Here is a 27631-nt window from a genome sequence, read left to right as displayed (position 1 = left end):
TCACCTTAACCAGAGTGGAACCAAGCTGCTGGCACTAACTTTCAAAAAGGAGATAGAGCAGCTTTTAAACTAGAACAAGGGGGAAAGCCGACAGTCACTCAGCAGTGCATGGTTCGGAGAAATGTATCCTTGAAGGATACTAATGAAACAGGAGAGTTAGGGCATCCCAACAGAGAGGTTCCATCAAAAGCAAACATAGTTCATATGCCTATATGTAAAAAATCACCAAAGCTAATGATTTCCGAATTATCCCAAACAACTGAAAAGCAGGTTGTTAAAACAAGCTAAAACCACACTTTGAAATGTCTGTATGCCAATGCCAGAAGTCTAAGAAGTAAAATGGGAGAGCTAGAGTGTATAGCAGCAAATGATGAGATTTGACATAATTGGCATCACAGAGACTTGGTGGAAGGAGGATAACATAGAAACATAGAAACATAGAAACATAGAAATGACGGCAGAAGAAGACCAAACGGCCCATCCAGTCTGCCCAGCAAGCTTCCCTCATTTCTTCTCCCATACTTATCTGTTTCTCTTAGCTCTTGGTTCTAATTCCCTTCCACCCCCGCCATTAATGTAGAGAGCGGTGGAGGAGCTGCATCCAAGTGAAATATCTAGCTTGATTAGTTAGAGGTAGTAGGAGTAGTAACCGCCGCAATAAGCAAGCTACACCCATGCTTATTTGTTTTTACCCAGATTATGTTATACAGCCCTTATTGGTTGTTTATCTTCTCCCCTGCCGTTGAAGCAGGGAGCTATGCTGGATATGCGTGAGGTATCAGTTTTTTTCTTCTCCCCTGCCGTTGAAGCAGAGAGCTATGCTGGATATGCATCGAAAGTGAAGTATCAGGCACATTTGGTTTGGGGTAGTAACCGCCGTGACAAGCCAGCTACTCCCCGCTTTGTGAGTGTGAATCCTTTTTTCTTCTCCCCTGCCGTTGAAGTTATGCTGGATATGCGTGAAGTATCAGTTTTTCTTTTCCCCTGCCGTTGAAGCAGAGAGCTATGCTGGAAATTCGTGATGTATCAGTCTTTCTCCGATGCCGTTGAAGTAGAGAGCCATGCTGGATATGCGTCGAGAGTGAAGTATCAGGTACATTTGGTTTGGGGTAGTAACCGCCGTAACAAGCCAGCTACTCCCCGCTTTGTGAGTGCGAACCCTTTTTTCTTCTCCCCTGCCGTTTAAGCAGAGAGCTCTGCTGGATGTGTGAAGTAACAGTTTTTCTTTTCCCCTGCTGTTGAAGCAGAGAACTATGCTGGATATGCATTGAAAGTGAAGTATAAGAATGGAGTGATCAAGCTAGTTGAAAGGCATCAGGAATAGAGGAAGGTGGAGGTAGTAATTTGGATATTTGGTTTGGGGTAGTAACCGCCGTAACAAGCCAGCTACTCCCGTCATTGTGAGTGCAAATCCTTTTTTCCACATTTCCTCTTGCTGTTGAATCTTAGAGTGATGTTGGAGTCACAGTAACCATGTGTATGTTTATTGACTAAGGGTATTGTCTCCAGGCAGTAGCCATCATTCTGGCGAGTCACCCACTCTTCATTGGCGGCCTCTTGACTTTATGGATCCACAGTGTTTATCCCACGCCCCTTTGAAGTCCTTCACAGTTCTGGTCTTCACCACTTCCTCCGGAAGGGCATTCCAGGCATCCACCACCCTCTCCGTGAAGAAATACTTCCTGACATTGGTTCTGAATCTTCCTCCCTGGAGCTTCAAATCGTGACCCCTGGTTCTGCTGATTTTTTTCTTATGGTAAAGGTTTGTCGTTGCCTTTGGATCATTAAAACCTTTCAAGTATCTGAAAGTCTGTATCATATCACCTCTGCTCCTCCTTTCCTCCAGGGTGTACATATTTAGATTCTTCAATCTCTCCTCGTACGTCATGCGATGAAGATCCTCCACCTTCCTGGTCGCCCTTCTCTGTACCGCTTCCATCTTGTCTTTGTCTTTTTGTAGATACGGTCTCCAGAACTGAACACAGTACTCCAGGTGAGGCCTCACCAAGGACCTGTACAAGGGAATAATCACTTCCCTTTTCTTACTCGATATTCCTCTCTCTATGCAGCCCAGCATTCTTCTGGCTTTTGCTATCGCCTTGTCACATTGTTTCGCAGACTTCATATCATTAGACACTATCACCCCAAGGTCCCTCTCCTGCTCCGTGCACATCAGCCTTTCCCCCCCCCATCGAATACAGTTCATTCGGATTTCCGCTCCCCATATGCATGACTTTGCACTTCTTGGCATTGAATCTCAGCTGCCATATCTTCGACCACTCTTCCAGTTTCCTTAGATCCCGTCTCATTCTCTCCACTCCTTCCGGCGTGTCCACTCTGTTGCAGATCTTAGTGTCATCCGCAAAAAGACAAACCTTACCTTCTATCCCGTCTGCAATGTCGCTCACAAAGATATTGAACAGGACCGGTCCCAACACCGATCCTTGCGGTACACCACTTAAAACCGCTCTCTCTTCAGAGAAGGTTCCGTTTACCATCACACATTGTCTTCTGTCCGTCAACCAATTTGCAATCCAGGTCACCACCTTGTCACTCACTCTCAAGCTTCTCGTTTTATTCACCAGTCTCCTGTGCGGAACCGTATCAAAACCAATGGGACAGTGCTATATCAGGGTACAAATTATATCGCAATGATAGGAAGGATCAACTTGGTGGGGGTGTGGCACTTTATGTCCGGGAGGGTATAGAGTCCAACAGGATAAAGATCATACAAGAGAGTAAATGCTCAGTAGAATCTATATGGGTAGAAATCCCATGTGTGTTGGGTAAGAGTATAGTGATAGGAGTATACTACCGTCCACCTGGACAAAATGGTCAGACAGATGAAGAAATGCTAAGAGAAATCAGGGAAGCAAATCAATTTGGCAGTGCAATAATAATGGGAGATTTCAATTACCCTTCTCTAAAAAGACGTCATGTAAATATAATTTTGCTTAATGTGCTGAATTTCAATTACCCCAATATTGACTGGGTAAATGTAACATCAGGACTTGCTAGGGACATAAAGTTCCTGGATGTAATAAATGATTGCTTCATGGAGCAATTGGTTCAGGAACCAACAAGAGAGGGAGCTATTTTAGATTTAATTCTTAGTGGAACGCAAGATTTGGTGAAAGAAGAAACGGTGGTGGGGCCACTTGGCAACAGTGATCATAACATGATCAAATTTAAACTAATAACTGGAAGGGGGACAATAAGTAAATCTGCAGCTCTAACACTAAATTTTAAAAGGGAAACTTTGATAAAACGAGGAAAATAGTTAGAAAAAAATTGAAAGGTGCAGCTGCAAAGGTTAAAAGTGTTCAACAGGTTTGGACATTGTTTAAAAATACAATCCTAGAGGCGCAGTCCATATGTATTCCGCGCATTAAGAAAGGTGGAAGGAAGGCAAAACGATTACCGACATGGTTAAAAGGTGAGGTGAAATGGGCTATCCATCTGAAGAAAATAGGATAAAACATAAGCTTTGTCAAGGTAAGTGTAAAACATTGATAAGACAGGCGAAGAGAGAATTTGAAATGAAGTTGGCCATAGAGGCAAAAACTCATAATAAAAACTTTTTAAAATATATCCAAAGCAAGAAACCTGTGAGGGAGTAGGTTGGACCATTAGATGACAGAGGGTTAAAGGGGCTCTTAGGGAAGATAAGGCCATTGCAGAAAGACTAAATGAATTCTTTGCCTCCGTGTTTACTAATGAGGATGTTGGGGAGATACCAGTTCCAGAGATGGTTTTCAGGGGTGATGACTCAGATGAACTGAACGAAATCACTGTGAACCTGGAAGATGTAGTAGGCCAGATTGACAAACTAAAGAGTAGCAAATCACCTGGACCGGATGGGTTTGCATCCTAGGGTTCTGAAGGAACTCAAAAATGAAATTTCTGATCTATTAGTTAAAATTTGTAACCTATCATTAAAATCATCCATTGTACCTGAAGATTGGAGGGTGGCCAATGTAACCCCAATATTTAAAAAAGGCTCCAGGTGCAATCTGGGTAACTATAGACCAGTGAGCCTGACTTCAGTGCCGGGAAAAATAGTGGAAACTATTCTCAAGATCAAAATCGTAGAGCATATAGAAAGACATGATTTAAGGGGATACAGTCAACATGGATTTACCCAAGGGAAGTCTTGCCTAACAAATCTGCTTCATTTTTTTGAAGGGGTTAATAAACATGTGGATAAAGGTAAACTGGTAGATGTAGTGTATTTGGATTTTCAGAAGGCGTTTGACAAAGTCCCTCATGAGTGGCTTCTACGAAAACTAAAAACTCATGGGATAGGAGGCGATGTCCTTTCGTGGATTACAAACTGGTAAAAAGACAGGAAACAGAGAGTAGGATTAAATGGTCAATTTTCTCAGTGGAAAAGGGTAAACAGTGGAGTGCCTCAGGGATCTGTACTTGGACCGGTGCTTTTCAATATATATATATAAATGATCTGGAAAGGAATATGACGAGTGAGGTTATCAAATTTGTGGATGATACAAAATTATTCAGAGTAGTTAAATCACAAGCAGACTGTGATACATTACAGGAGGACCTTGCAAGACTGGAAGATTGGGCATCCAAATGGCAGATTAAATTTAATGTGGACAGGTGCATGGTGTTGCATATAGGGAAAAATAACCCTTGCTGTAGTTACACGATGTTAGGTTCCATATTAGGAGCTACCACCCAGGAAAAAGATCTAGGCATCATAGTGGATAATACTTTAAAATCGTCGGCTCAGTGTGCTGCAGCAGTCAAAAAAGCAAATAGAATGTTAGGAATTATTAGGAAGGGAATGGTTAATAGAACGGAAAATGTCGTAATGCCTCTATATCGCTCCATGGTGAGACCGCACCTTGAATACTGTGTACAATTCTGGTCGCCGCATCTCAAAAAAGATATAGTTGCGATGGAGAAGGTACAGAGAAGGGCAACCAAAATGATAAAGGGGATGGAACAGCTCCCCTATGAGGAAAGGCTGAAGAGGTTAGAGCTGTTCAGCTTGGAGAAGAGACGGCTGAGGGGGAATATGATAGAGGTCTTTAAGATCATGAGAGGTCTTGAACGAATAGATGTGACTCGGTTATTTACACTTTCGAATAATAGAAGGACTAGGGGGCATTCCATGAAGTTAGCAAGTAACACATTTAAGACTAATCAGAGAAAATTCTTTTTCACTCAACGCACAATAAAGCTCTGGAATTTGTTGCCAGAGGAGGTGATTAGTGCAGTTAGTGTAGTTGGGTTCAAAAAAAGGTTTGGATAAGTTCTTGGAGGAGAAGTCCATTAATGGCTATTAATCAATTATACTTAGGGAATAGCCACTGCTATTAATTGCATCAGTAGCATGGGTTCTTCTTAGTGTTTGGGTAATTGCCAGGTTCTTGTGGCCTGGTTTTGGCCTCTGTTGGAAACAGGATGCTGGGCTTGATGGACCCTTGGTCTGATCCAGCATGGCAATTTCTTATGTTCTTATGTAGCCTTTGAGGACGTGTACTCCAAGCAAAAGGCTGACCTCCTTCCACCTCTTCGAACGTTCAATTGTACAAATCGATCTCCTCCCAGGAACCACGCCTCCTCGAAGACGCACCTACCCTCGGTCCCTGCCCGAGACAATGGCGATGATATCCAAGAAAATCTCGTGAAGGGATTCATCCGCCCATCTACTTCTCCAGCCGGCGTGGGATTCTTTGTTGTGACCAAGAAAGATGGGTCACTTAGGCTGTATATTGACTACCACGGCCTAAATGCCATCACCCGTAAGGATAAATATCCCTTGCCATTAATTTCTGAATTATTTGATCACCTCCAGGGTGCCTCCATATTAACAAAACTGGATCTACACGGAGCGTATAACCTGGTAAGAATCCGTCCCGATGATATTTGGAAAACTGTCTTTAACACCCGGGATGTGCACTACGAATACCTGGTGATACCCTTTGGTCTCTGTAACATTCCCACAGTATTCTAACGAATGATGAACGAAATCTTCAAAGATCTACTGTACACCAAAACTAGTGGCTTACCTAGACGATATCCTCATCTTCTCCAAAAACCTTGATACCTATCGCGCTGATGTCCGAACTGTTCTTCAGCACCTTCTTGAGAACCATCTGTTTGCGAAACTGGACAAATGCTTGCTCAAGAAATCCAGCCTACATTTCCTGGGTTATATCATCTCCAGGCAAGGGTTCTCCATGGATCCAGCTAAACTAAAGGGAATCCGGGATTGGCCACAGCCGGTGGGGCTCAAGGCGCTCCAGCGCTTTTTGGGATTCCTCAACTACTACCGTCATTTCATTCCACATTATTCTACTCTGGCTGCTCCATTGACGGCCTTGACTCTTAACATTCAAAACACACGAAACTGGCCCCGAAGCCATTACAGCCTTCCATCATTTGAAAGAAGTCTTCCAGAAAGGGTCCTGTCTGCACCATCCTGACCCAATTCATCCTTTCCTACTGGAAGTTGATGCCTCCACCACTGGGGCAGCTCTGAGTCAACGTACCACTTCGGGTACTATAGTTCCTTGTTCTTTCTATTCCCGTAAATTTTTATCTGCAGAGCAAAATTACAGCATCGGGGATTGTGAGCTGCTCGCCATAAAACTGGCGCTCGAAGAATGGCGCCCGTGGCTAAAGGGCACACAACAAATTCACTGTGTTTTACTGATCATAAGAATCTGGAGGATTTGAGTCAAGCACGTCGTCTCAACGCCCATCAAGCTCAATGGGCCTTGTCTTTCGCCAGATTCGATTTTGAACTTCGCTATCGCCCAGCCGACAAAAATCTCCGGGCAGATGCCCTATCACGATCCTTCGAGCCTGAAGACACTCCGGAAGAACATACTCATATTATAGACCCGGCCTGTATTAGTTTATCTGCTACTCATCCAGTTACTGCTGGTAAGACGGTTATGGCCTGAAGACTCCAAGAAAGAGTTCTCCGTTGGGCACATGATTCCAAGTTCGCTGGTCACCCAGGACAAGCAGGAAAATTAGCACTGCTCCAGCAGTTCTTCTGGACGCGAAAGCATACGTCAAATTCTGTAACATCTGATCTCAGCAAAATCCCCCAGTCAGTCGACATTGGGGTCTTCTACAACCACTTCCAGCACCCGAAGAACCGTGGACTCACTTGTCTATGGATTTCATCATGGATTTGCCGCCTTCAAAGGGTCACACCGTAATATGGGTAACCATAGACAGTTTTCTCAAAAATGGCCCATTTCGTCCCTGTACTGCGCATACCATCTGCTCCAGAGCTAGCACATTTATTCTTCCACCATATCTTTAGACGGCATGGCCTACACAAGGACATTGTTTCGGACAGAGGTCCTCAATTTGTTGCTCGGTACTGGCACGCCTTCTGCCAAAAATTCGGTATTAACATCAGCTTAACGACCGCCTATCATCCCCAAGCCAACGGGCAATCTGAGCAAATAAATTGTTCCTTGAAGGCCTTCCTGCGCGCTTACATCAATGACCGACAAGACAATTGGTCTGACCTCCTAACCTGGGCAGAGTTTTCTCACAACTTTCTCATCGCCACTGCTACTGGAACTTCACCATTTTCAATTGTCTATGGGAAACAACCATGACCACCATTGCCCATACCTCTATCAGTGCCATCCCCTGCGGCACAGGCTACTGCGGATGCCCTTAAGACGTTATGGGAGCAGACAAACTTCTGCTTGCGCCAGGCCGCTTCCCAGGCCAAGAGAACTGCTGACAATTGACGTCACTCGGCTCCTGAATTCCTCCCTGGTCAGAAAGTCTGCTTAAGTACTCGGTATATCCGACTACACATACCATCTCAGAGATTCACCCCTAGATATAATCGGTCCCTTCTCAGTTACCTGACGCATTGGACCTGTTACATACCAGCTTCGGCTGCCTCCTTTGCTGGGAATACATAATACATTCCATGTATCGCTCTTAAAACCTGTGATTCTATCTTGGCCTGCCCGGAAAGCCCCTGTGCAACCTCCATTGCTGGCGGAAACCAATACGACGTACAAGGTACACGAAGTCCTAGACGTCCGCTGTGGGGGGGCACCGGTGGGAATACCTCCTTTCCTGGGAGGGTTAAGGACCCGAAGAGAATTCGTGGGAACCAGCTCAGAACATCCTGGACAAGACTCTTCTCCTGAATTACCATCGTGTCCATCTGGGCAAATCCCGACCTCCAAGAGGGGGGCATAAGGGGGGATACTGTTACGCATGCCGCCTGCAGCAGACCCCCACCTCACCTTCTCACACAGACTACTGCTCCTGGTTCCTCCTCGCTAGCAGTGGTGGGCCGCCGGCTCCAAACTCGGGCCGCCCCCGGTGCCTCCGGCTCTGCCTTGGTCCCCAGTACTGCAGCTCAAGATGCCATTGTTCGTTGGGCCTCTCTGCGTGGCCCGTGGAGAGACGCTACTACCCGCACCACGCCCCTCCCTAGGCGCGCGCACATCTCTGATCTTTATGAAGGGCCCGTGGCAGGAACCTGGCCGCAGCCCCGGATGACGACATCAAACTCTTCAGTGTACTTAAGCACAGGCTTCGCTCAATAGCGTTGTCTTTGCAACAGGTCTCTTCGTTATCCGAGTAATATTGAGAAACCTGGACATGATTTATCACATTTATCAATTAACATTGATTACAAACTATGTTACCGAACCTTATGGCACCTGTGTGAACGGACAGATTTTAGTATCATTACTTTTATGTGCCTTACTGTAAACCGTTGTGACGGTACCCACCTTAACGACGATATAGAAAAAGATTTAAATAAATAAATAAATACACGTTGCTACTAGAGAATCCTCTCTATTCTTCATTCCTGACCTCCGCTGTTCCTGCCCTGTCGGTGTTGGACTGACTCTACGGATATCGACTTCGCTTTACCTGACTACGCTTCAGCTATCTCCAGACCCAGACCTCTGCTACGCTTGACAACCGCTATTGACTTCTCCATGATCAGACCATTGCCTTGACTAACACTATTGACTTTCTCCGAGATCTGAACTCAACATTGCTTGCCACGACCTCCGCTTTGCCACCAGCCCTGATCCAAGCCTGTCATTGACACCTCCTTTAGCCTACTCTCTGGATGTGGACCTATTAGACTCCGGCCTATCTTTGCTCAAGCGCCTCCAGTTAAACTCCGTTCCATTGGCGCCCGAGTTCCAGTACCGAACCCAGTCCGGGATAGGACTACGCCACCTATCGTTTGCTGTCTCTGGGCTAAACCAACCTTTCTTGTTAACTAACCTCGAGGTCCACCTAAGTCCTGCAGGCCCCGGCACCCAAAGGCTCAACCTGTGGGGAACGAGGGCTAGCATAGGTGAAGCTCCAGTGGCCTCTACCTTCAGCCCACTCAACCTGCCGACAGTGGGGATCTGTAGGTCCTCATCTACAGATTGCATCAACCCCACCTCGGCCCAAGGGTCCACTTCCAACGCAACAAATGATAAATTTTCCTAATGGAAAAAGGTGAATAGTGGAGTGCCCGAGGGATCTTTCTGGAACTACTGCATTTTTAATTAATTTATAAACAACCTGGAAATGGGAACAACAACTTAAGAACATAAGAAATATCCATGCTGGGTCAGACCAAGGGTCCATCAAGCCCAGCATCCTGTTTCCAACAGAGGCCAAACCAGGCCACAAGAACCTGGTAATTCCCAAACATTAAGAAGATCCCATGCTACTGATGCAATTAATAGCAGTGGCTATTCCCTAAGTAAACTTGATTAATAGTCGTTAATGGACTTCTCCTCCAAGAACTTATCCAAACCTTTTTGAACCCAGCTACACTAACCACATCCTCTGGCAACAAATTCCAGAGCTTTATTGTGCATTGAGTGAAAGATAAGTACAAAAAATGATTTTAAATCGTTTATTGATTTTTCTTTGTTTAAATTAGTAATGCGAAATGACTGAAGACGCGAGATAGAAGAAATCAACAGCAGACGCTACAAATAAAAAGTTCAATTGTATTTGGCATACGCTACAAATAAAAAAGTTCATTTGTAGTTGTAATGCTCTGAGACGACGGATCTGTGAAAAGTTCTTCATATAAACTTTTGTGACATTCTTGGCTCCTGATGAAGCTGTTTTTCAGCGAAACTTCGGCCACAGTAGAGCCGTGCTTCTAGTTTGTCATTCCGTCTCTATCAACACTGAGAGCCGTGCTTCAAGCTTGTTATTCCATCTCTGTCGATACTGAAGTTACTGCATCGGTAGGATTACAGCAAGCCGTTTATCTATTCATCGGAAAACTTTTTTTGCATCTTAATATAAAACAGAAAGCTGTCAAAGCTATGCAATTATTGAATACAACTGCAAATGATTGAGAAGACCGGGCGCTCTTTTTATACTCTAGAGAGACGCCGTCAGGCTTGCTGATGCAGTTTTACTTTAACTTTTATTTAAGCTGTGTCCCGTTAAGCAATGGACATTTGTTGTAAGTCGTCTTCACCCAAGATTATACTTAAATAATTATAAACAAAAAATAAATAAAAAATAACAAAAAAGAATAAAATCATAAATTTAAAAATTTAAAAATTAAAAACTGATAAATAGCGAGCGAAATATTTATAGATTAAAATAGCCCCCCTTTTTTTGCTACGGATTGTTCTTTTGGGTTTGCTTAGCTCTTTTTGTCTATTCTGCTTAGACATAGAACACACCAGCACATCCACCTTTGGAAAACGTAACTATTCACTTCACCACCGGTTCCAAGGGGTACAGTCCGCTAAAGCATGTCCCCTTTAAGATTTGCTTCTGGAGCATCCCATACAGGGGCAATCAGCTCTTGAATTGCATCCAGGAGGGCAGGGTCTAGGGTGACCAAAAAGGGATCCGTCTTTTGCGCACCTTGAACACTTATAAAGTCACCACCAGTCACACAAGCAACTTCAGAGTCTGAGATAACAAACTTGGTAACTCATCAGCATAAAAGAAATGGAGCAGAGTTCTATGTAGTTTCAAATCCAAAGGGATTTCCCCTTCAGCCAGAGGGGAAACCCCCAAATCTTCGCCAGACTCATCTGTATCCACATTCTCCTGCATACGATCAGGGTCAACTGTATTGTGGAATTTTCACATGGTTAACAACCACTGGGTATGTGACCCTGCATTGAAAGTATCATCATTTCTGTTGGATGCCCCTGCAGAAATGACTGTATTCCCTGGAAAATCCCACTCAGGAAAGGAGGATGGGCCTATACCAGGCCCTAAAGACCTCAATCTGATGCCCTCGGAACGAACATCTCCTGAAGACGTTTCCGTCCTAGGATCAACTGAAGGAGACGACACCCGAAATGAGTCACCTTCAGCTCCAGTCCCCCCACCGAGGGGATGGCCCAGCAGCCAGGCAGCACTGGCAAATACTCGCAAAAATCCTTGGCTGTATTGCCCTTATATGGCAAACAGCACAGATCACTAGGCACTTAGACTTATTTGTCACCAGCACCATATCACCTCACTTCACTTGTACAACCAAATAAAAGACAAACTCAAGCACAGTCACAAGCACACTTGCTCTCAAGTAGGCACCCAGCACACTCAACTCAACACACACTCAGGTAGGCGCTTCAGTACGTGCTCAATTAGATGCCCTGTATGCACTCAGGCAGGTATTCAGTATACGCCCAGGTAGGCGCTCAGCACGCACACAAGTTGGTACTCAGTAGGTGCTCAAGTCAGCACTCGGTCTCAAACAGGCCCAATGAAATATAGGTCGCAAATATATGCCGCAACCCTGTGCGCACTAGTAGGCGCACACATGCATATCTACATCACCATACTGTCGCGCAGCAAACACGTGCACAAATAAGCACACGCAAGTGCTGTTGTGGCCTACCACACAGCTCGAAAAGTCAAGCCTGGGATTGGGACCTAGTCAGAGGCTGCTCAACCTGCCATGGCTGTGCTGCCTTGGCACCTCACTAAACTTCCTAGAGAGGTGAGAGTGAGCAAGGAAAGGACTTCGACCACTCATGCTGAGGGAGGAAGACCCAGTAAGAAAAGAATAGGACAATAAAACCTCCCTACTCTCTGCCTTCTGCTCATCTTCATTTACTTTTTTATTTTTTTACACCTAAACTCAGCTGAGAGTACGATTGGGTCTCTGGCTAAGGGGGAAGGAGAGCAAAAGCCTTCACCACCAAGCCTCCCTCATCCATCAATCGCATCACCTGTTTATGACTTTGACCAGGTCTCCGGCTACAGGGAGAGAGGGCGAAAGCTTTCACCGCTGAGTCTCCCTCGTCTCTCAGCCGCTTTGCCTTTTTTTTTTTTTTAGTTCAAACCCTAGACCCTGCCCTCCTGGATGCAATTCAAGAGCTGATTGCCCTTGTATGGGATGCTCCAGAAGCAAATCTTAAAGGGGACATGCTTTAGCGGACTGTACCCCTTGGAACCGGTGGTGAAGTGAATAGTTACGTTTTCCAAAGGTGGATGTGCTGGTGTGTTCTATGTCTATCACAAACTTCTACCCGTTCACCACTGTATTCCAGCGTACCTTACTTGTGCACACACAAACACGAAACAATCGTATCACTGGTCAATAATTCATGTAAATCAATCTAGCCAAGTATATGTAGGCCCCTCACTCTGAGGGTCTGTCAAATCATACAGACTCCTAAATAGGTATGGGGCCACCTTGCTTTAATTATAACATCGTTTTTGGAACTTTTTGAACTTTTTGAAATTTTTTGCCTTTTTTTAAAATGTCAAGCAAACTAATCAAAGGTCAGCATTCAATCACCGCTTTTTATAGCACAAAGGTTTCAAAAGATACGAGAGGAACCGTCAATACTCATCTGCTCCCATATTTTGGTTGGTCTCCCTCTCCCCGACACGCGCGTGTTTCGAACCCGAAGTTCTGCCTCAGGGGGATATCCTTCTGTATCTGTTAATAAACGATTTGCCCAGCTTCAAAGTCGCGATTTGCCTTCTTCATTTTCTTGCTTCTTATAATTTCTTGGCATCTTTTGAAGTATCTTAATTTTTCAGCGGCCGCGTCCCGCCGCCCTTGTATTTAAATGGCATCCCGCTGAAAGTGAGACTCTTATAGGCTGGACCGGAACTTACGTCATCACAAACAGTTTCCCTTCACGTCCAAGGTACCTTAATCATCTATACGATCCTCAAGGAGTGTTCCCATTCAGCACCCCATGAATTCACGATTCTTAGTGTTACTGCTCCACAGAGCATTTATTTATATAGCACCACGGGCGTTAGTTATTCTCAGTCCTCGTCTCTACATTAAGAATCGGGTCTGGCAGGCAACTAAGCGTCCTCTATCACGTCCGCTTATGACGTCACCGGATATTGTCGCAAGAGTCCTTAATCTTCCGAATGTTGCTCTTCATCAGGAATATCCTAGGTCTCCGGGCCATGGCTGTTGCCCTTCTATTTAAAATGCAATGTATTGATAGCCCTCCTTCATTAGGGATATTAGCTTCGAAAACTCTGACTGCACAACTTTTATAGAATAAGCACACCATTATCACTCCAAAGTTTTTCAATCACTGTAAACTGCACATCCTTTAAGAAACTGGCATAGATTGTTAGTGAGAACCGGCAGAATCTAAATCAAGGAATACCAGTTTATCTTTTCATTCAAACCCGCCGGGTCTATTGTGTTTAGCCAGTAAATCCAAAATTGTTCCCGCATGTTTAAGCGAGCTTGAATGTCCCCACCTCGTGGGCCACAATGCACCTGTTCCACAACTAGCCATTTCAGATCAACAAACTTATGTTGGGCATTAATACAGTGCTGTACCAATGGCGCCGTAATTTTCCCAGTTTTGATACAACTTCTGTGCTCTATGAGCCTGGTTCTGATCTTCCATTTGGTACGGCCGATGTACAGCAGATTGCATGAGCACTGTATAGCATATATGACTTTCTCTGATTCACAATCTGTGAGTGTATTTAATTTCAGAACCTTATCTGAATTTGGTACTTGCCACTGGCTACCTTTCCAAGACAGGATGCACATATCACAGTGGCCACACTCACGGTGGCCACCTGTTAGCAGGGGTGGACTGGTAGATGTAAAGGTGGATTTTACCACCATGTCTCTAATATTTTGACCCCTGAAAAATGCGAATCTTGGTCCTGTGTGAAAAATCGAATGTAGAGTCAGTATATGCCAGTGTGACTTGATAATGCTCATGACTATATTGGCTTGTTTGCAGTGTTGAAGGGTGCATGTGGTCTTCTGTGAGAAAGGACGTTGTTGATATTGTAGCAGTAAGGATCTATTTGCGTATAACGCCCTCTTGTAAGCTTTCTTCACAATTGTGTTGGGGTACCCACGCTGGGCGAATCTCGCTATTAAATCTGGTGCTTGTGCCTTGAACTCAGCTATTGATGAGCAAATACGTCGCAACCGCAAAAACTGGGAAATAGGAAGTCCATTCTTCAAGCCCAAGGGGTGATCACTGGAATATCTTAGATTTATTTATTTATTTTATTTTATTTTATTTATTTAGAGTTTTTATATACCGGCAATCATGAAAACATATCTTGCTGGTTTACATAGAATGGGGGTGCAATAAAATACTTAGAACTTAAGAACATAGAACTAGAACTGTGGTGACAGAAGGTACAGTTACATTTAACAAAGGTGGCCAAACTTGGAGTAGGAAAAATAGAAAAGAGGATAGAAATGGTTAAACAATATACAATTTAAATGTAGTATACAAAATAAATGTTATAAACAAACGGCAAGGTGATTTAGGAGTTATTGGATTGTGTCATTGATAGTTGTTTCATTGATAGTTGTGTCATTGATAGTTGTTTCGATCTATTTTCTTCCTATATAAGGTGGTTTTTATGCGGTCCTCGTCACGTTGGATCAAAATATCCAAGAAAGCAATGGATTGTTGGTCTATATGTGCTGTAAATTGTAAGTTGTTATCGATTGTATTAATCCATGATAGAAACAATTGCAATTTAGCTTCCGATGCCCCCCAGATGAAAAATATATCATCTATGTATCTCTTATAAATTATGATATATTGAAACCAGTGTGATTTGCACAATTTCTCAACCTTGAACTCCACCATATATAAATTGGCAATGTCAGGAGCTACTGTAGCCCCCATTGCCACCCCTTTTATTTGAAGGTACATTGTGTCATCGAATTTGAAAATTTTTTTAAATACTACTAGTTCTAGAAGCCCAAGTAGGAAACCTGAAGGAACCGAATGAGGACGGGGGCGAGAATGAAAAATCTTCTTTAACAAATCAAATGCTTCCCGTTGTGGGACGTTAGTATATAAAGCAGTCACATCAAGGGTAACCAACCAATATTCTTCCGGTAAATCAGAAACTTCTTCCAAAATTCGAAGCATATGAGATGTATCTTGTAGAAATGAGCGAGCCTCTTTCACGTACGGCTTCAGGAAGAAATCAAGATACATAGACAGGGGTTCTAATATAGAACCTTTACTGGAAACTATAGGGCGTCCAGGAGGAGCCCTAACATCCTTATGGACTTTTGGGAGGGTATATAATACTGGAATCACCAGTTGTTGGACCCTCAGTGCCCGGGCTTCTCTGGAGGTCACATATCCTTCTTGAAGACCTTTTTCAACCAACTCATCGATGGTCTGCTGTATCTCATCTGTTGGATCACTTGCTAGAATTTGATAATACTCCCTTTGTTCTAATTGCCGGAGTATTTCCAAAACATAATCCTCTGTATTTTGGATCACAGTGGCCCCACCTTTATCCGCAGGTTTTACTATAATGTGAGGATTGGCTGCGAGTTGTTTAATGGCATGATATTGATTGTATGACCAATCTGATGCTCTAGAGTAGCCCCCCATTTGGCCCCGCTCTTCTGACTGACCCACATCTCTTAACACTAACTGCATAAAAGTAGCAATTGCAGGATCGGTGGGGCCCGGCGGTATCCACGTTGATCGGGGAGTTATAACAGAATGATCCAAAGACACCTGATCTTTAAAAAACAGTTGCAATTGCAATCTTCTAAAGAAGCGGTGTAGGTCAATCCTAGTTTTAAATGAGTTATATTTACAAAAAGGAATATAGGATAATCCCTTATCAAGCGCCTCTAGCGTCGTCTCAGATAACTCCACTTGCGAGATGTTTATTACTCCCGTGTCTTTTGGTTGTGATGTCATCCTTAAAAATTCTGTTGGTTGCGATACTGCGATCGTGTTGTTGGACCTTGCCAATTGGACGATCTCGTCCCCCTGCGTCCTCTGTACGGTCTTGAGTAATTGGACTCCTTGTTTGTGCCTAAAAAAGGAGCTGATTGTGTTGTGGTGGACTTTTTCCTTTCCTCTTCACTCCCACTGTGACTCGAATCATCCGATGAGTCTTGAAACGTGACGTGAGGACGCCTTCTAGTTTCTTTTCTATTCTTCCAATAGAATAGTACCTTGGACGTGAAGGGAAACTGTTTGTGATGACGTAAGTTCCGGTCCAGCCTATAAGAGTCTCACTTTCAGCGGGATGCCATTTAAATACAAGGGCGGCGGGACGCGGGCCGCTGAAAAATTAAGATACTTCAAAAGATGCCAAGAAATTATAAGAAGCAAGAAAATGAAGAAGGCAAATCGCGACTTTGAAGCTGGGCAAATCGTTCATTAACAGATACAGAAGGATATCCCCCTGAGGCAGAACTTCGGTTTCGAAACACGCGCGTGTCGGGGAGAGGGAGACCAACCAAAATATGGGAGCAGATGAGTATTGACGGTTCCTCTCGTATCTTTTGAAACCTTTGTGCTATAAAAAGCGGTGATTGAATGCTGACTTTTGATTAGTTTGCTTGACATTTTAAAAAAAGGCAAAAAAGTTCAAAAAGTTCCAAAAACGATGTTATAATTAAAGCAAGGTGGCCCCATACCTATTTAGGAGTCTGTATGATTTGACAGACCCTCAGAGTGAGGGGCCTACATATACTTGGCTAGATTGATTTACATGAATTATTGACCAGTGATACGATTGTTTCGTGTTTGTGTGTTCTATGTCTAAGCAGAATAGACAAAAAGAGCTAAGCAAACCCAAAAGAACAATCCGTAGCAAAAAAAGGGGGGCTATTTTAATCTATAAATATTTCGCTCACTATTTATCAGTTTTTAATTTTTAAATTTTTAGGCTACTGGACTAAAGGTGCTCAACTGAAGACATGACCCATTAGTGCCACCTCAGGAATACAAGCAGTGCAATAATCTTCTGCATGTCTTTCTTTCTCCCTCTTTTTTTTTTTTTTTTACTACAGGCAATCCCCGATAGAGAAATGTATGTCCACCAACTGCTGGAGACGGAGAATACTGGTGGGCTGATAGGGGAAGAGCCATATATCCATGACATCAGCTTTTGCTCTGTCTCCATCTGCTGGTAGAGGTGCATAACCCACATGGAGATTGGCCTGTCTGAGTGCAGAGGAAGGAGCCCATGTGGACAATTTGTTATGTTGGACCAATACAAGGTATCACATGCTCCACAGAAACTGGTTTACCTAAGGACCTACATAAACCAGATAGTAAATAGTAATTTTTTTTATTAAAGAAAAAAAAATACCAGGTACTTTCCACATCCACTGCAATGGGGAAAAAAAGTAGCAAGTTCCAAAAGGTTCCAGATCAGTGACCTAGCAGAAAATTATTCTGGTTACCAGAACACTGTACTACTGGTAGTATTTCAAACTACAGTTTGCCTTCCACTTTCATGACCTCAAACTTTGCTACCTTGAAACAGACAGCTAAATATTTTGTTTTCAAAAGATTCAAGAAAACCCATTTCTTAGCACTAAGAAAGAAGTGCTAAGCACTGAATATTTTAAACAAAAATAAAAGAAAGCCACAGGGTCTAACTGGTGAAAACCATGGCACTGTGCACAGGAAGCAACTAAAGTAACACACAGATAGAAAGGATGGTAACATACCACTTCCGCTCCAGGACAGCGTTGGAATCTGGATGGTCTGAGCTACGATAGTTGAAGCCACTTTATCCCCTAAGGCCCACATGGCCTCAGCTGGAGGACCTTCAAAGTAAATCAGAACATTAAGAGCCAGGTTACCACTACTTATTCAACAGCACGAAAATAAACGGGAAGTTTAAAATAGCCATGATGCAGATCAACATTCCTAGCCTTGAGCGGCTCTTAGTAACATACATACATAGTAAATGACGGCAGATAAGGACCAAATGGCGCATCCAATCTGCCCAGTTGTCCTCCTTTCAGTTTTCTACTGCTTTTGGTAGATGAACACAACATTTTTCTTTCAGTTATGTTCAAAAGGCAGCAAAGGATTATTACCCAAGAAAGCAATTCCATATTTCCGCAGCAGCTCTGGAAGTTTCGGGTTTTCTGATGCGTGACCCCAGCCTGCCCAAACCGCCTGAGATAAAAAAAAAAAAATCAAATACAGAAGGTGAAAAAATTGGAAACCATCTGCATTGTTGCAATTTACTCTGACATATCATTCTTTCCTCTGCAGAGCTTTAACAATAGCTCAAAAAATTAAAATGCTACAAGATTTCCAAGTTTAACAGTATCATCAGAATTACTAAGTCCTAGGCGGTCAATTTTCAGACTGCACACGCTGTTGCAAAATCCAAATGTTTTCTACTTGTGAACTTTGCATCAATTTTCAAAATGTAAGTAGACAGGATCTTTCAACTTGAAAACTGCCTAAGAAGAAAGTGCCTGCAGGGATTTGCTGCTCCTTTAATGACAAACAGCGCACGATTTTCTCTCCCCCAATCTAACCCCGCCCTGGGAACACTTCTACCACAATGCAAGAAGTATGCATGTTGTGGAATAACACACATACATCTACCGCAAAAAGAGTGGGAAATTTCCAAATAGGCATTTACACATGGAAAAGCAGAGTTGCTTACCTGTAACAGGTCTTATCCCAGGACAACAAGATATAGTCCTCACACGTGGGTGACATCACTAGATGGAGCCCTATCACGGAAAACTTTTCTGTCAAAGTTTCTAGAACTTTTGACTGGCACACTGAGCGTGCCCAGCATGCCATGATCCCTGCAGCCACAGGAGTCTCCCTTCAGTCTCGTTTGTAGCAAAAGGTGCGAGCGAAAAAATAAAATAAAACGTTTCGGACAATTCCGCGGGGTGGCGAGTGGGTTTAGTGAGCACTACATCCTGCTGTCCTGGGAGAACACCTGTTACAGGTAAGCAGCTCTGCTTTCTCCCAGGACAAGCAGGATGGTAGTCCTCACATGTGGGTGATTACCAAGCAACAGGCTGACGCATATTTGTGTGGACCAACAGCGTACAACTTGTGCAACAGGCAGAACAACTGATGTACTGTTGGGAAAAATGAGGCAACCTGAAAATCACAGCAAATTGGATGTGGAAGGAGTTGGGATTATACTGGAAATAAATTCTTCAGGACAGATTGGCCAAATGCAGAGTCTTGACATCCTTCCTTGTCCAGGCAGTAATGTGCTGCAAATGTGTGAAGAGAGCTCCATGTTACAACTTTGCAGATGTCAGCAATCGGTACTGAACGGTATTGTGCTACTGAGGTTGCCATGGCTCTTACTGAGTGCTCCTTCACTCGTCCCTGGAGAGGAAGGCCTGCTTTTTCATAGCAAAATTCGATACAGTCTGCTAGCCAGTTGGAGAGAGTTTGTTTGCCCACTGCAACTCCTAGTATGTTTTTGTCAAAAGAAACAAAGAGTTGGGTGGATGTCCTGTGGACTGCAGCTCGGTCTAGGTAAAATGTAAGTGCACGTTTACAATCCAAGGTGTGTAAAACCCTCTCGCCCTAGTGAGAGTGAGGCCTTCAGAAAAAGATGGGCAAGACTACAGACTGATTCAAGTGGAAGGCAGTAACTACCTTGGGAAGGAATTTAGGGTGAGTACATACTAGGGATGTGAATCGTGTGATCGATCGATTTTGGCTGGGGGGGAGGGAAATCTGATCATCATGGGTTTTTTTGTTAAAAAATTGTAAATCGGGGGAGGGCGGGAAAACCGGCACACCAAAACAACCCTAAAACCCACCCCGACCCTTTAAAACAAATCCCCCACCCTCCCGAACCCCACTAAAATGTTTTAAATTACCTGGGGTCCAGTGGGGGGGTCCCAGCGCGATCTCCTGCTCTCGGACCACGGCTGCGTTAATAGAAATGGCGCCGGTGGCCCTTTGCCCTTACCATATGACAGGGCAAAGGTAGCGCCGGCGCCATTTTGGTTCCTGTCACCCGACGTCACGAGTGCAGGAGATCGCTCCCGGACCCCCGCTGGACCCCCAGGGACTTTTGGCCAGCTTGGGGGGGCCTCCTGACCCCCACAAGACTTGCCAAAAGTCCAGCGGGGGTCCGGGAGCGACCTCCTGCACTCGGGCCGTATTGCCAATATTCAAAATGGCGCCAGCGCTACTTTTGCGCCATTTTGAGTATTGGCAATACGGCCCGAGTGCAGGAGGTCGCTACCTTTGCCCTGTCATATGGTAAGGGCAAAGGGCCACCGGCGCCATTTCTATTAACGCAGCCGTGGCCCGAGAGCAGGAGATTGCGCCGGGACCCTCCCACTGGACCCCAGGTAATTTAAAACATTTTGGGGGGGTTCGGGAGGGTGGGGGATTTGTTTTAAAGGGTCGGGTGGGTTTAGGGTTGTTTTGGTGTGCCGGTTTTCCCGCCCTCCCCCTCCCCCGATTTACGATTTTTTGACGATAAATCGGGGGAATTGCTATTGTATCGCGGCTCTAACGATTTTTGACGATTTAAAATATATCTGACGATTGTTTTAAATCGTCAAAAAACGATTCACATCCCTAGTACATACTCTGTCATGTAGGAACCTTGTATAGGGTGAGTATGTGACAAGTGCTTGTAACTCACTAACCCTTCGAGCAAATGTAATGGCTACTAGGAAGAGAACTTTCCATGTAAGAAATTTAACATCACAGGAGTGCAAAGGCTCAAACAAGGAGCTAATGAGCCTTGTAAGTACTACATTTAGGTCCCATTCAGTGGGGTTTCAGTTGTAGTAGGCCCCTCATAAATCTACTCACAAGGGGTTGCGCTGTTACAGGGGCATCCCCAACTCCTTTGTGGTACGCTGAGATAGCACTCAGGTGTACCCTCACCAAAGACGTCTGGAGATCAGTCTGAAAGGTGCCAGAGAAAAGGGGTCGATACCTTTTTGCGTGCACCATGTGATGAATCTTTTCCACTTAGAACGATAGGATTTTTGTGTGGAAGGCTTTCGTGAGGCTACAAGCACTTGAAAGACATCAGTTGAAAGGTTAAGTGGTTGGAGGATCAAGCTTTCAACATCCACACTGTGAGGGATAGAGTCTGAAGGTTCGGATGGCATAACATGCCTCGGTTCTGAGTTATGAGAGTGGGCGCTGTGCCCAGGTGAATGGGTTCTCTGATCGAGAGGTTGAGAAGCATGGGAAACCATACTTTGTCCTGTTGTAGCTTTACAACAGTTTTGGCTATCAGCGGTATCGGGGGATACGTGTATAGGAGAGGCCTGTGTTCCAGGGGTGAGCAAAGGTGTCCATGGCTAACTTGTTTGTTGCCTGTGCAGGAAGCAGAATCTGTCCACTTTGTGATTCAGTTCGGATGCAGAGAGGTCTATTGTTGGTTGACCCCAGCATTGGAAGATTCTGGTCATTACCACAGGATCCAGAGACCACTCGTGGGGATGGAACTGTCGGCTGAGGCGATCTGCTACCACGTTCTGCATGCCTGCCAGATAAGTGGCCCGTAGATACATGGAGTGTGAAAGGGCCCAGGCCCAGATTTGCGTGGCTTCTTGGCAGAGGAGATAAGAGCCTGTACCACCCTGTTTGTTCAAGTACCACATTACAACTGTGTTGTCTGTTTGTATGAGTACAGTCTTGTGTGAAAATCAGTCCTTGAATACATATAGAGCATAACGTATAGCTCAAAGCTCTAGGAAGTTGATCTGAAACGTTGCTTCGAGCTGTGTCCAAGTACCTTGAGTTTGAAGATTGTTCACATGAGCTCCACAACCCAAGTTGGATACGTCTGTGGTCAAAGTTATTTGCAGAACTGGTTGCTGAAAGGGTAGACCTGTTAGCAAGTTGACTTTGTTCGTCCACCAGAGAAGCGATAAATGTAACTGGTAGATTACTTGAATCTGGGATTAAAATGGTTGAATGGCTTGGATCCATTGAGATTTCAAAGTCCATTGAGTTATTCTCATGGCCAATCTGGCCATAGGAGTGACGTGGACCGTGGAAGCCATGTGGCCCAGCAATGTTAGGAATTGATGGGCTGAGGCTGTTTTCTTTGTAAGCAGAGATACAGCTAGTCTGGAGACTGTGTCTGCGTGGTCGTTGGACAGGAAGGCCTTTGCCACTGTGGTGTCCAAATCTGCTCTGATGAAAGTCAGGGGGTGAGATGAAAGTCAGGAGTGAGATGGAGTCAGCTGGGATTTTTGGTAGTTGACGAGAAAACCCAGAGAGTGTAGCAGACTGATAGTGAGCTTGAGAGCGTCGAGAGCTCCTTGCTTGGATTGGCTCTTAATGAGCCAGTCGTCCAGGTAAGGAAAGACATGTATGCTTTTCTTGCGTAGATGGGCCGCAGCCACTGCAAGGCACTTTGTAAATAAACGGGGTGCTGAAGCTAGTCCGAAAGGCAGGACCTGGTACTGAAAGTGTTGATGTTCCACTAGGAAACGCAGGTACTTTTGGTGATGTGGGGATATTGGAATGTGAGCGTAAGCGTCATGAAGATCCAGAGAACAGAGCCAATCTCCTTTTTGCAGAAGCGAAATGATGGTGCCTAAGGACACCATCCTGAATTTTTCTTTTTGAAGAAATTTGTTTGAGATTGCAGAGGTCTAAGATGGGGCAGAGGCTGCCTGATTTCTTTGGAATGAGAAAATAGTAGGAGTAGAACCCTCTACCCTGCTGTGCCCGGGGCATAGGTTCCACAGCCCTGGCGCCCAGAAGGGTGGACAGTTCTGACTCTAGAAGACTTGTGTGATCTTTGTGTATCCACAGTGGATTGGGTGGTGAGTCCAGGGGTACCATGAGAAAATTTAGATGGCATCCATGGATTATAATGGATATCACCCATTGGTCTGTGGTAATGCTGAGCCAGTTGGTTACGAAATGGTGAATTCGACCTCCTACTGGCAAAAGTGGATCTGGATTTGTGGAACAGCTGCTGTTCTCTGGATAGGTTTCAAAATCCAGAGGCTTGGCCTGTTTGTTGTGATGGCTGAGGCCTGGATGTCTTGGGCTGTCGAGGATGTGCTCTCTGAGACAGCCTAGTTAGCCTCGCACAACATGCAGCTGAGTAGTATCTGTGTGGGCAATAAAATAGTTTCCTAGTGGATCTTCTTGCAGAAGAAGGGGCCTCGGTAGTTACCGTTGATAATTGCCGTAGGGTCTCATTGTGGTCTTTTGAGCCACTGCGTCTTGTATCTTGTCGCCGAATAGGTTTTCACCGGTGTATGGCAAATCAGCAAGTTTGTCTTGGACTTCAGGTCTCAGATCAGAAGCTTTTAGCCAGGCCCACCTCCTGCGCTGATTCCTGTCGCTGACATGCGAGAAGCTGTTTCAAAGGAGTCGTAAGCAGCACAAACCTCATGTTTCCCAGCCTCAAGACCTTTTTGTAGTATGGCGTTGAGACTATCTTGCTGCTGTCGGGGAAGAGAGTCAGCTATTTCCTGAACCTGCTTCCAAAGATTCCTTTGATACTGTGTCATGTAAAGTTGGTATGCAGCTATGCGTGACACTAGCATAGAACCTTGAAACACCTTGCGACCCAAGATATCAAGGAATTTTTGGTCCTTGCCAGGAGGTGTTGAAGAGTGTGGTTGTAGTCTTCTGGCCTTCTTTTGTGCAGATTCAACTACCACCGACTGATGGGGCAGTTGTGGTTTTTGGAATCCAGGAATATGTTGGACCAGATAAGTTGCTCCCAGAGACGATGTTGCAGATCTACTAGCACTTCGTGTACCAGGATAGCAATCACTTCTTTCGGTGCATCCACAAATTGGAGAACCTCTAATGTTTTATGGCGTGTGTCCTCCTCTGTAATGAGTTCAAAGGGAATTGTGTCTGACATTTCCCTAACAAAATTGGTAAAGGAGAGATCTTCTGGGGGAAATTTTCTCCTTTCTTCTGGAGGAGATGGCTCTGATAAGATATCCTCCGTGGATGTGTCTGTGTTAACATCTTCCCATGTGTCAGAAAAGGTCTCTTGTCAAGATCCTGAAGGAGGAAAGATGATTGGTATGCTAGGTCGGGTTGGCACCGCTGGCTCCTTCCATCCTGTCGATGGAAGATGCAGTGGCACCGATGCGGGTTTCGGAGGCAACTGAGGCATCGATGGAAAACGAGGGCCTCTCGGTCCTGAGAGTCCTGATGGACCAGACATCGGTTCAGGCATCGGTGACAGAGGACTGGAATCTGTGCCTTTGCTGTCTGAGGACCCCGGAATGGGAATCGGGGCTTTCAGAGGCTTTGCAGGTTGCTTTGGCATCGGTGGCCCGGGTTGTGTTGGAAGGGCACAGATGAGTGTATCTAGCCTGGTTAGCAACGGTGCAAATATCGATGGCTCCGGTGTCGGTATGGGGGGCCGGCATCGATGGCTGTAGGTCTCGGAGAGCATCGAGCACTGCCTGGTGGATGAAACCATCCAATTCCTCCCTGAAAGCTGGTGTAGATATTGCAGCTACAGGGGGTGGCTGGCTAGGCGCTACTGGCAGCTCCACAGGGACTTGTGGGGGCTCAGTACCCGGCACTGATATTGGTGGGGATCGCCTTGGTTTTTCGGGTGGAGAGGGTGTTAAGGGCTCCTCTAACCATGTCTTCGCAAGCCGACTCACGTCGGTGCTTCCCTCGGTGCTCGGTCCGGTCTTCTCCAGCACCCAGGTAGATTATGTAGATGCCTTAGACTGAGTCGGTGATGGACGGTCACCGCTGCCCTGGTGCTTCCGGCAAGGTTTGATGACTCATTTCTTCGATGCTCCTGCCAGTGACAATTAGGTGGACGTCGATGGAGTCAGTTTGATTTTAAACAGGGTCTCCATCTTGTCGAGGCGAGCCCGCCTACCTTTCGGAGTCATCTGAGCACAACTTGAGCAGTGAAACACGTCGTGTGATGAGCCAAGGCACAGCACACACAGACATCATGTGGGTCGGTAATCGACATGGATCGGGGGCACTCCGGACATTTTCTGAAACCTGTTGCCATAATGGCAGAGGTTGAGGCCCAAACACGGTCGATGGCCTGTGGACACCGAAAGAGGTGGAAGCGGGAACCGACCTGGGATAGTGAACTTTACTCACCAAGCGATGAAAAACACTATCACGATGGGAGACCCCTATGAGGGAATCTTTATTGAAGTAAAATTTAAGTTTATTCCTTGAGGAAAATTGTGTGAGAAATTCTCAGAGAGCTCCTAACCGCGAGGCAAACTCCAGCGCGAAGAAAAAAAAAAGAGACTGAAGGGAGACCCCTGTGGCTGCAGGGATCATGGCATGCTCAGTGTGCCAGTCAAAAGTTCTAGAAACTTTGACAGAAAAGTTTTCCATGATAGGGCTCAGTCCAGTGACGTCACCCACATGTGAGGACTACCATCCTGCTTGTCCTGGGAGAACAGCTTTGAGAAATCACCCTCCCCGTGATGAGAAAGTTTGTAAACCCCTTAGGATAGAAACATAGAAACATAGAAATGACGGCAGAAGAAGACCAAATGGCCCATCCAGTCTGCCCAGCAAGTTTTCGCACTTTTTTTTTCCTCTCACATATTTATCTGTTTCTCTTGGCTCTTAGTAACCTTTTTTTATTCTATTTCCCTTCCACCCCCACCATTAATGTAGAGAGCAGTGTTGGAACTGCATCTAATTGAAATAGCTTAATTTAGTTAGGGGTATTAACCACCGCAATAAGCAAGCTACACCCATGCTTATCTGTTTATTCAGACTATCAGCTCGATACAGTAAAGTTCAGTTGAAGATTTCTCGTCTGTAACGAGCTCGCTGCGCACAATTCGGACGCGTAAGGCAAACCAGCGATACAGTCTCCAGTTTTGCGCGTCCGTAGCGCTTCTTAAAACAGACGCGTAACCCTTCCCACACCCGGCATGTAAATGAACGAATTAGCTGTATAATGAAGGAATTAGCTATTCCCCTCCCATACCGTAACGGGCACTCAGGTTCTCTCATTAGTAACGCACTGTTTTGCCGCGGCCGTAACGTGTTAGTTTACCGCCTCCCCCTAGTAGGAGTTAGGACTGTGAGTCTAGTAACAAATCCATCGACACCGCTTAAGATACTCAAAAACAATAAAACACAATTTAAAAAAAAAGCCATACAGAGATGATCAAGAAAATGTAATGATGTGGGACACATAAAACCTGTCAGAAGAAAAAATAAAAATTTTTAAATACCTGTCGGGTGGGCGCCTGTTCCAGGCGGCGGCGGGGGGACACGCGTTAGTTCGAGACGGCCGGCGGGCGGCGGGTGGTCGCGTGTTAAATCTAGGCCGGGTCCGCATAGGCGTGCATTCATTCATCCAGGTGGAGGAGCCGGTGGCGAAAGCAGCCGGCTCCTCCGCCTGGATGAATGAATGAATGTGCGCCTGTGCGACCCCTGCGATTCGGCGCTGAAGGCAGTCACATGCCGTGACGTCACGCCTTGAGCGCCGAATCGCAGGGGTCGCACAGGCGCGCATTCATTCACTGCCGGCAGTGAATGAATGCGCGCCTGTGCGGACCCGGCCTAGATTTAACACGCGACCACCCGCCGCCCGCCGGCCGTCTCGAACTAACGCGTGTCCCCCCGCCGCCGCCTGGAACAGGCGCCCACCCGCCCGCGGCCTAGATTTAACACGCGACCACCCGGCTCCCGCCGCCGCCAGCCGCCTGGACCCACGCGGCCGTCTGAAACTAACGCGCGTCCACCCGCCGCCCGGAACAGGCGCCCACCCGCCCGCGGCCTAGATTTAACACGCGACCACCGGCCCCCCGGATCCCGCCGGCCGCCTGGACCCACGCGGCCCTCCGACAGGTATTTAAAAATTTTGATTTTTACACTTCCTGGTGCCTGTCATTTCAAATGTCATTTGAAATGACAGGTACCAGCGCACCCAGGTTACTGTATAGGCGCTGTATTAAGCGCCTATACAGTAAAATGGGTTACGCGGGCATAACCCTTCCCTACCGCTTTAAAGCCGCGGCATGCATTTGCATGCGATTAGAGGAGAGTATCGGGGAGTTAGTGAAGAGAACTGTGCGTGCGGGGAGGAAGGGTGCGCCTGACACTACCTCACTGTTTCTACCTCGACCTTACTGTATCGACCTGTATGTAATTCGGTCCTTGTTGATTGATGCCTGAATATAGATCCACCTTTCTTCAATCCCCCCTGCCAGTGAAGCAGTGTCATGCTGGCTACGCATTGAAAGTGAAGTATCAGTCTTGCTCCCCTGCCGTTGAAGCAGACGGCTATGCTGGATATGCGTGAAGTGTCAAACTTCCTCCCCTGCAGTTGAAGCAGAGAGCTATGCTGGCTTTGCATTGAAAGTGAAATATCAGACTTGCTCCCCTGCCGTTGAAGCAGAGGGCTATGCTGGATATGCGTGAATTGTCAAAATTTCCTCCCCTGCCATTGA

General features: G+C 45.6%; 1 protein-coding gene across 1 annotated transcript in view; it reads right to left on the bottom strand.

Annotated features, from left to right (window-relative positions):
- The window catches only part of LOC115100985 (acetyl-CoA carboxylase 2-like), a 982255-nt gene that overhangs the window by 897190 nt on the left and 57434 nt on the right, over positions 1-27631 (bottom strand). The window contains 2 exon segments of the mRNA XM_029620121.1: positions 17936-18034; positions 18311-18392. Coding sequence (XP_029475981.1) covers positions 17936-18034; positions 18311-18392 — 181 coding nt within the window.

The sequence above is a fragment of the Rhinatrema bivittatum genome, chromosome 11 (genome assembly GCF_901001135.1).
Source record: "Rhinatrema bivittatum chromosome 11, aRhiBiv1.1, whole genome shotgun sequence".
NCBI classification, from domain to species: domain Eukaryota; kingdom Metazoa; phylum Chordata; class Amphibia; order Gymnophiona; family Rhinatrematidae; genus Rhinatrema; species Rhinatrema bivittatum.
This window is presented reverse-complemented; position numbering and strand designations above follow the sequence as displayed.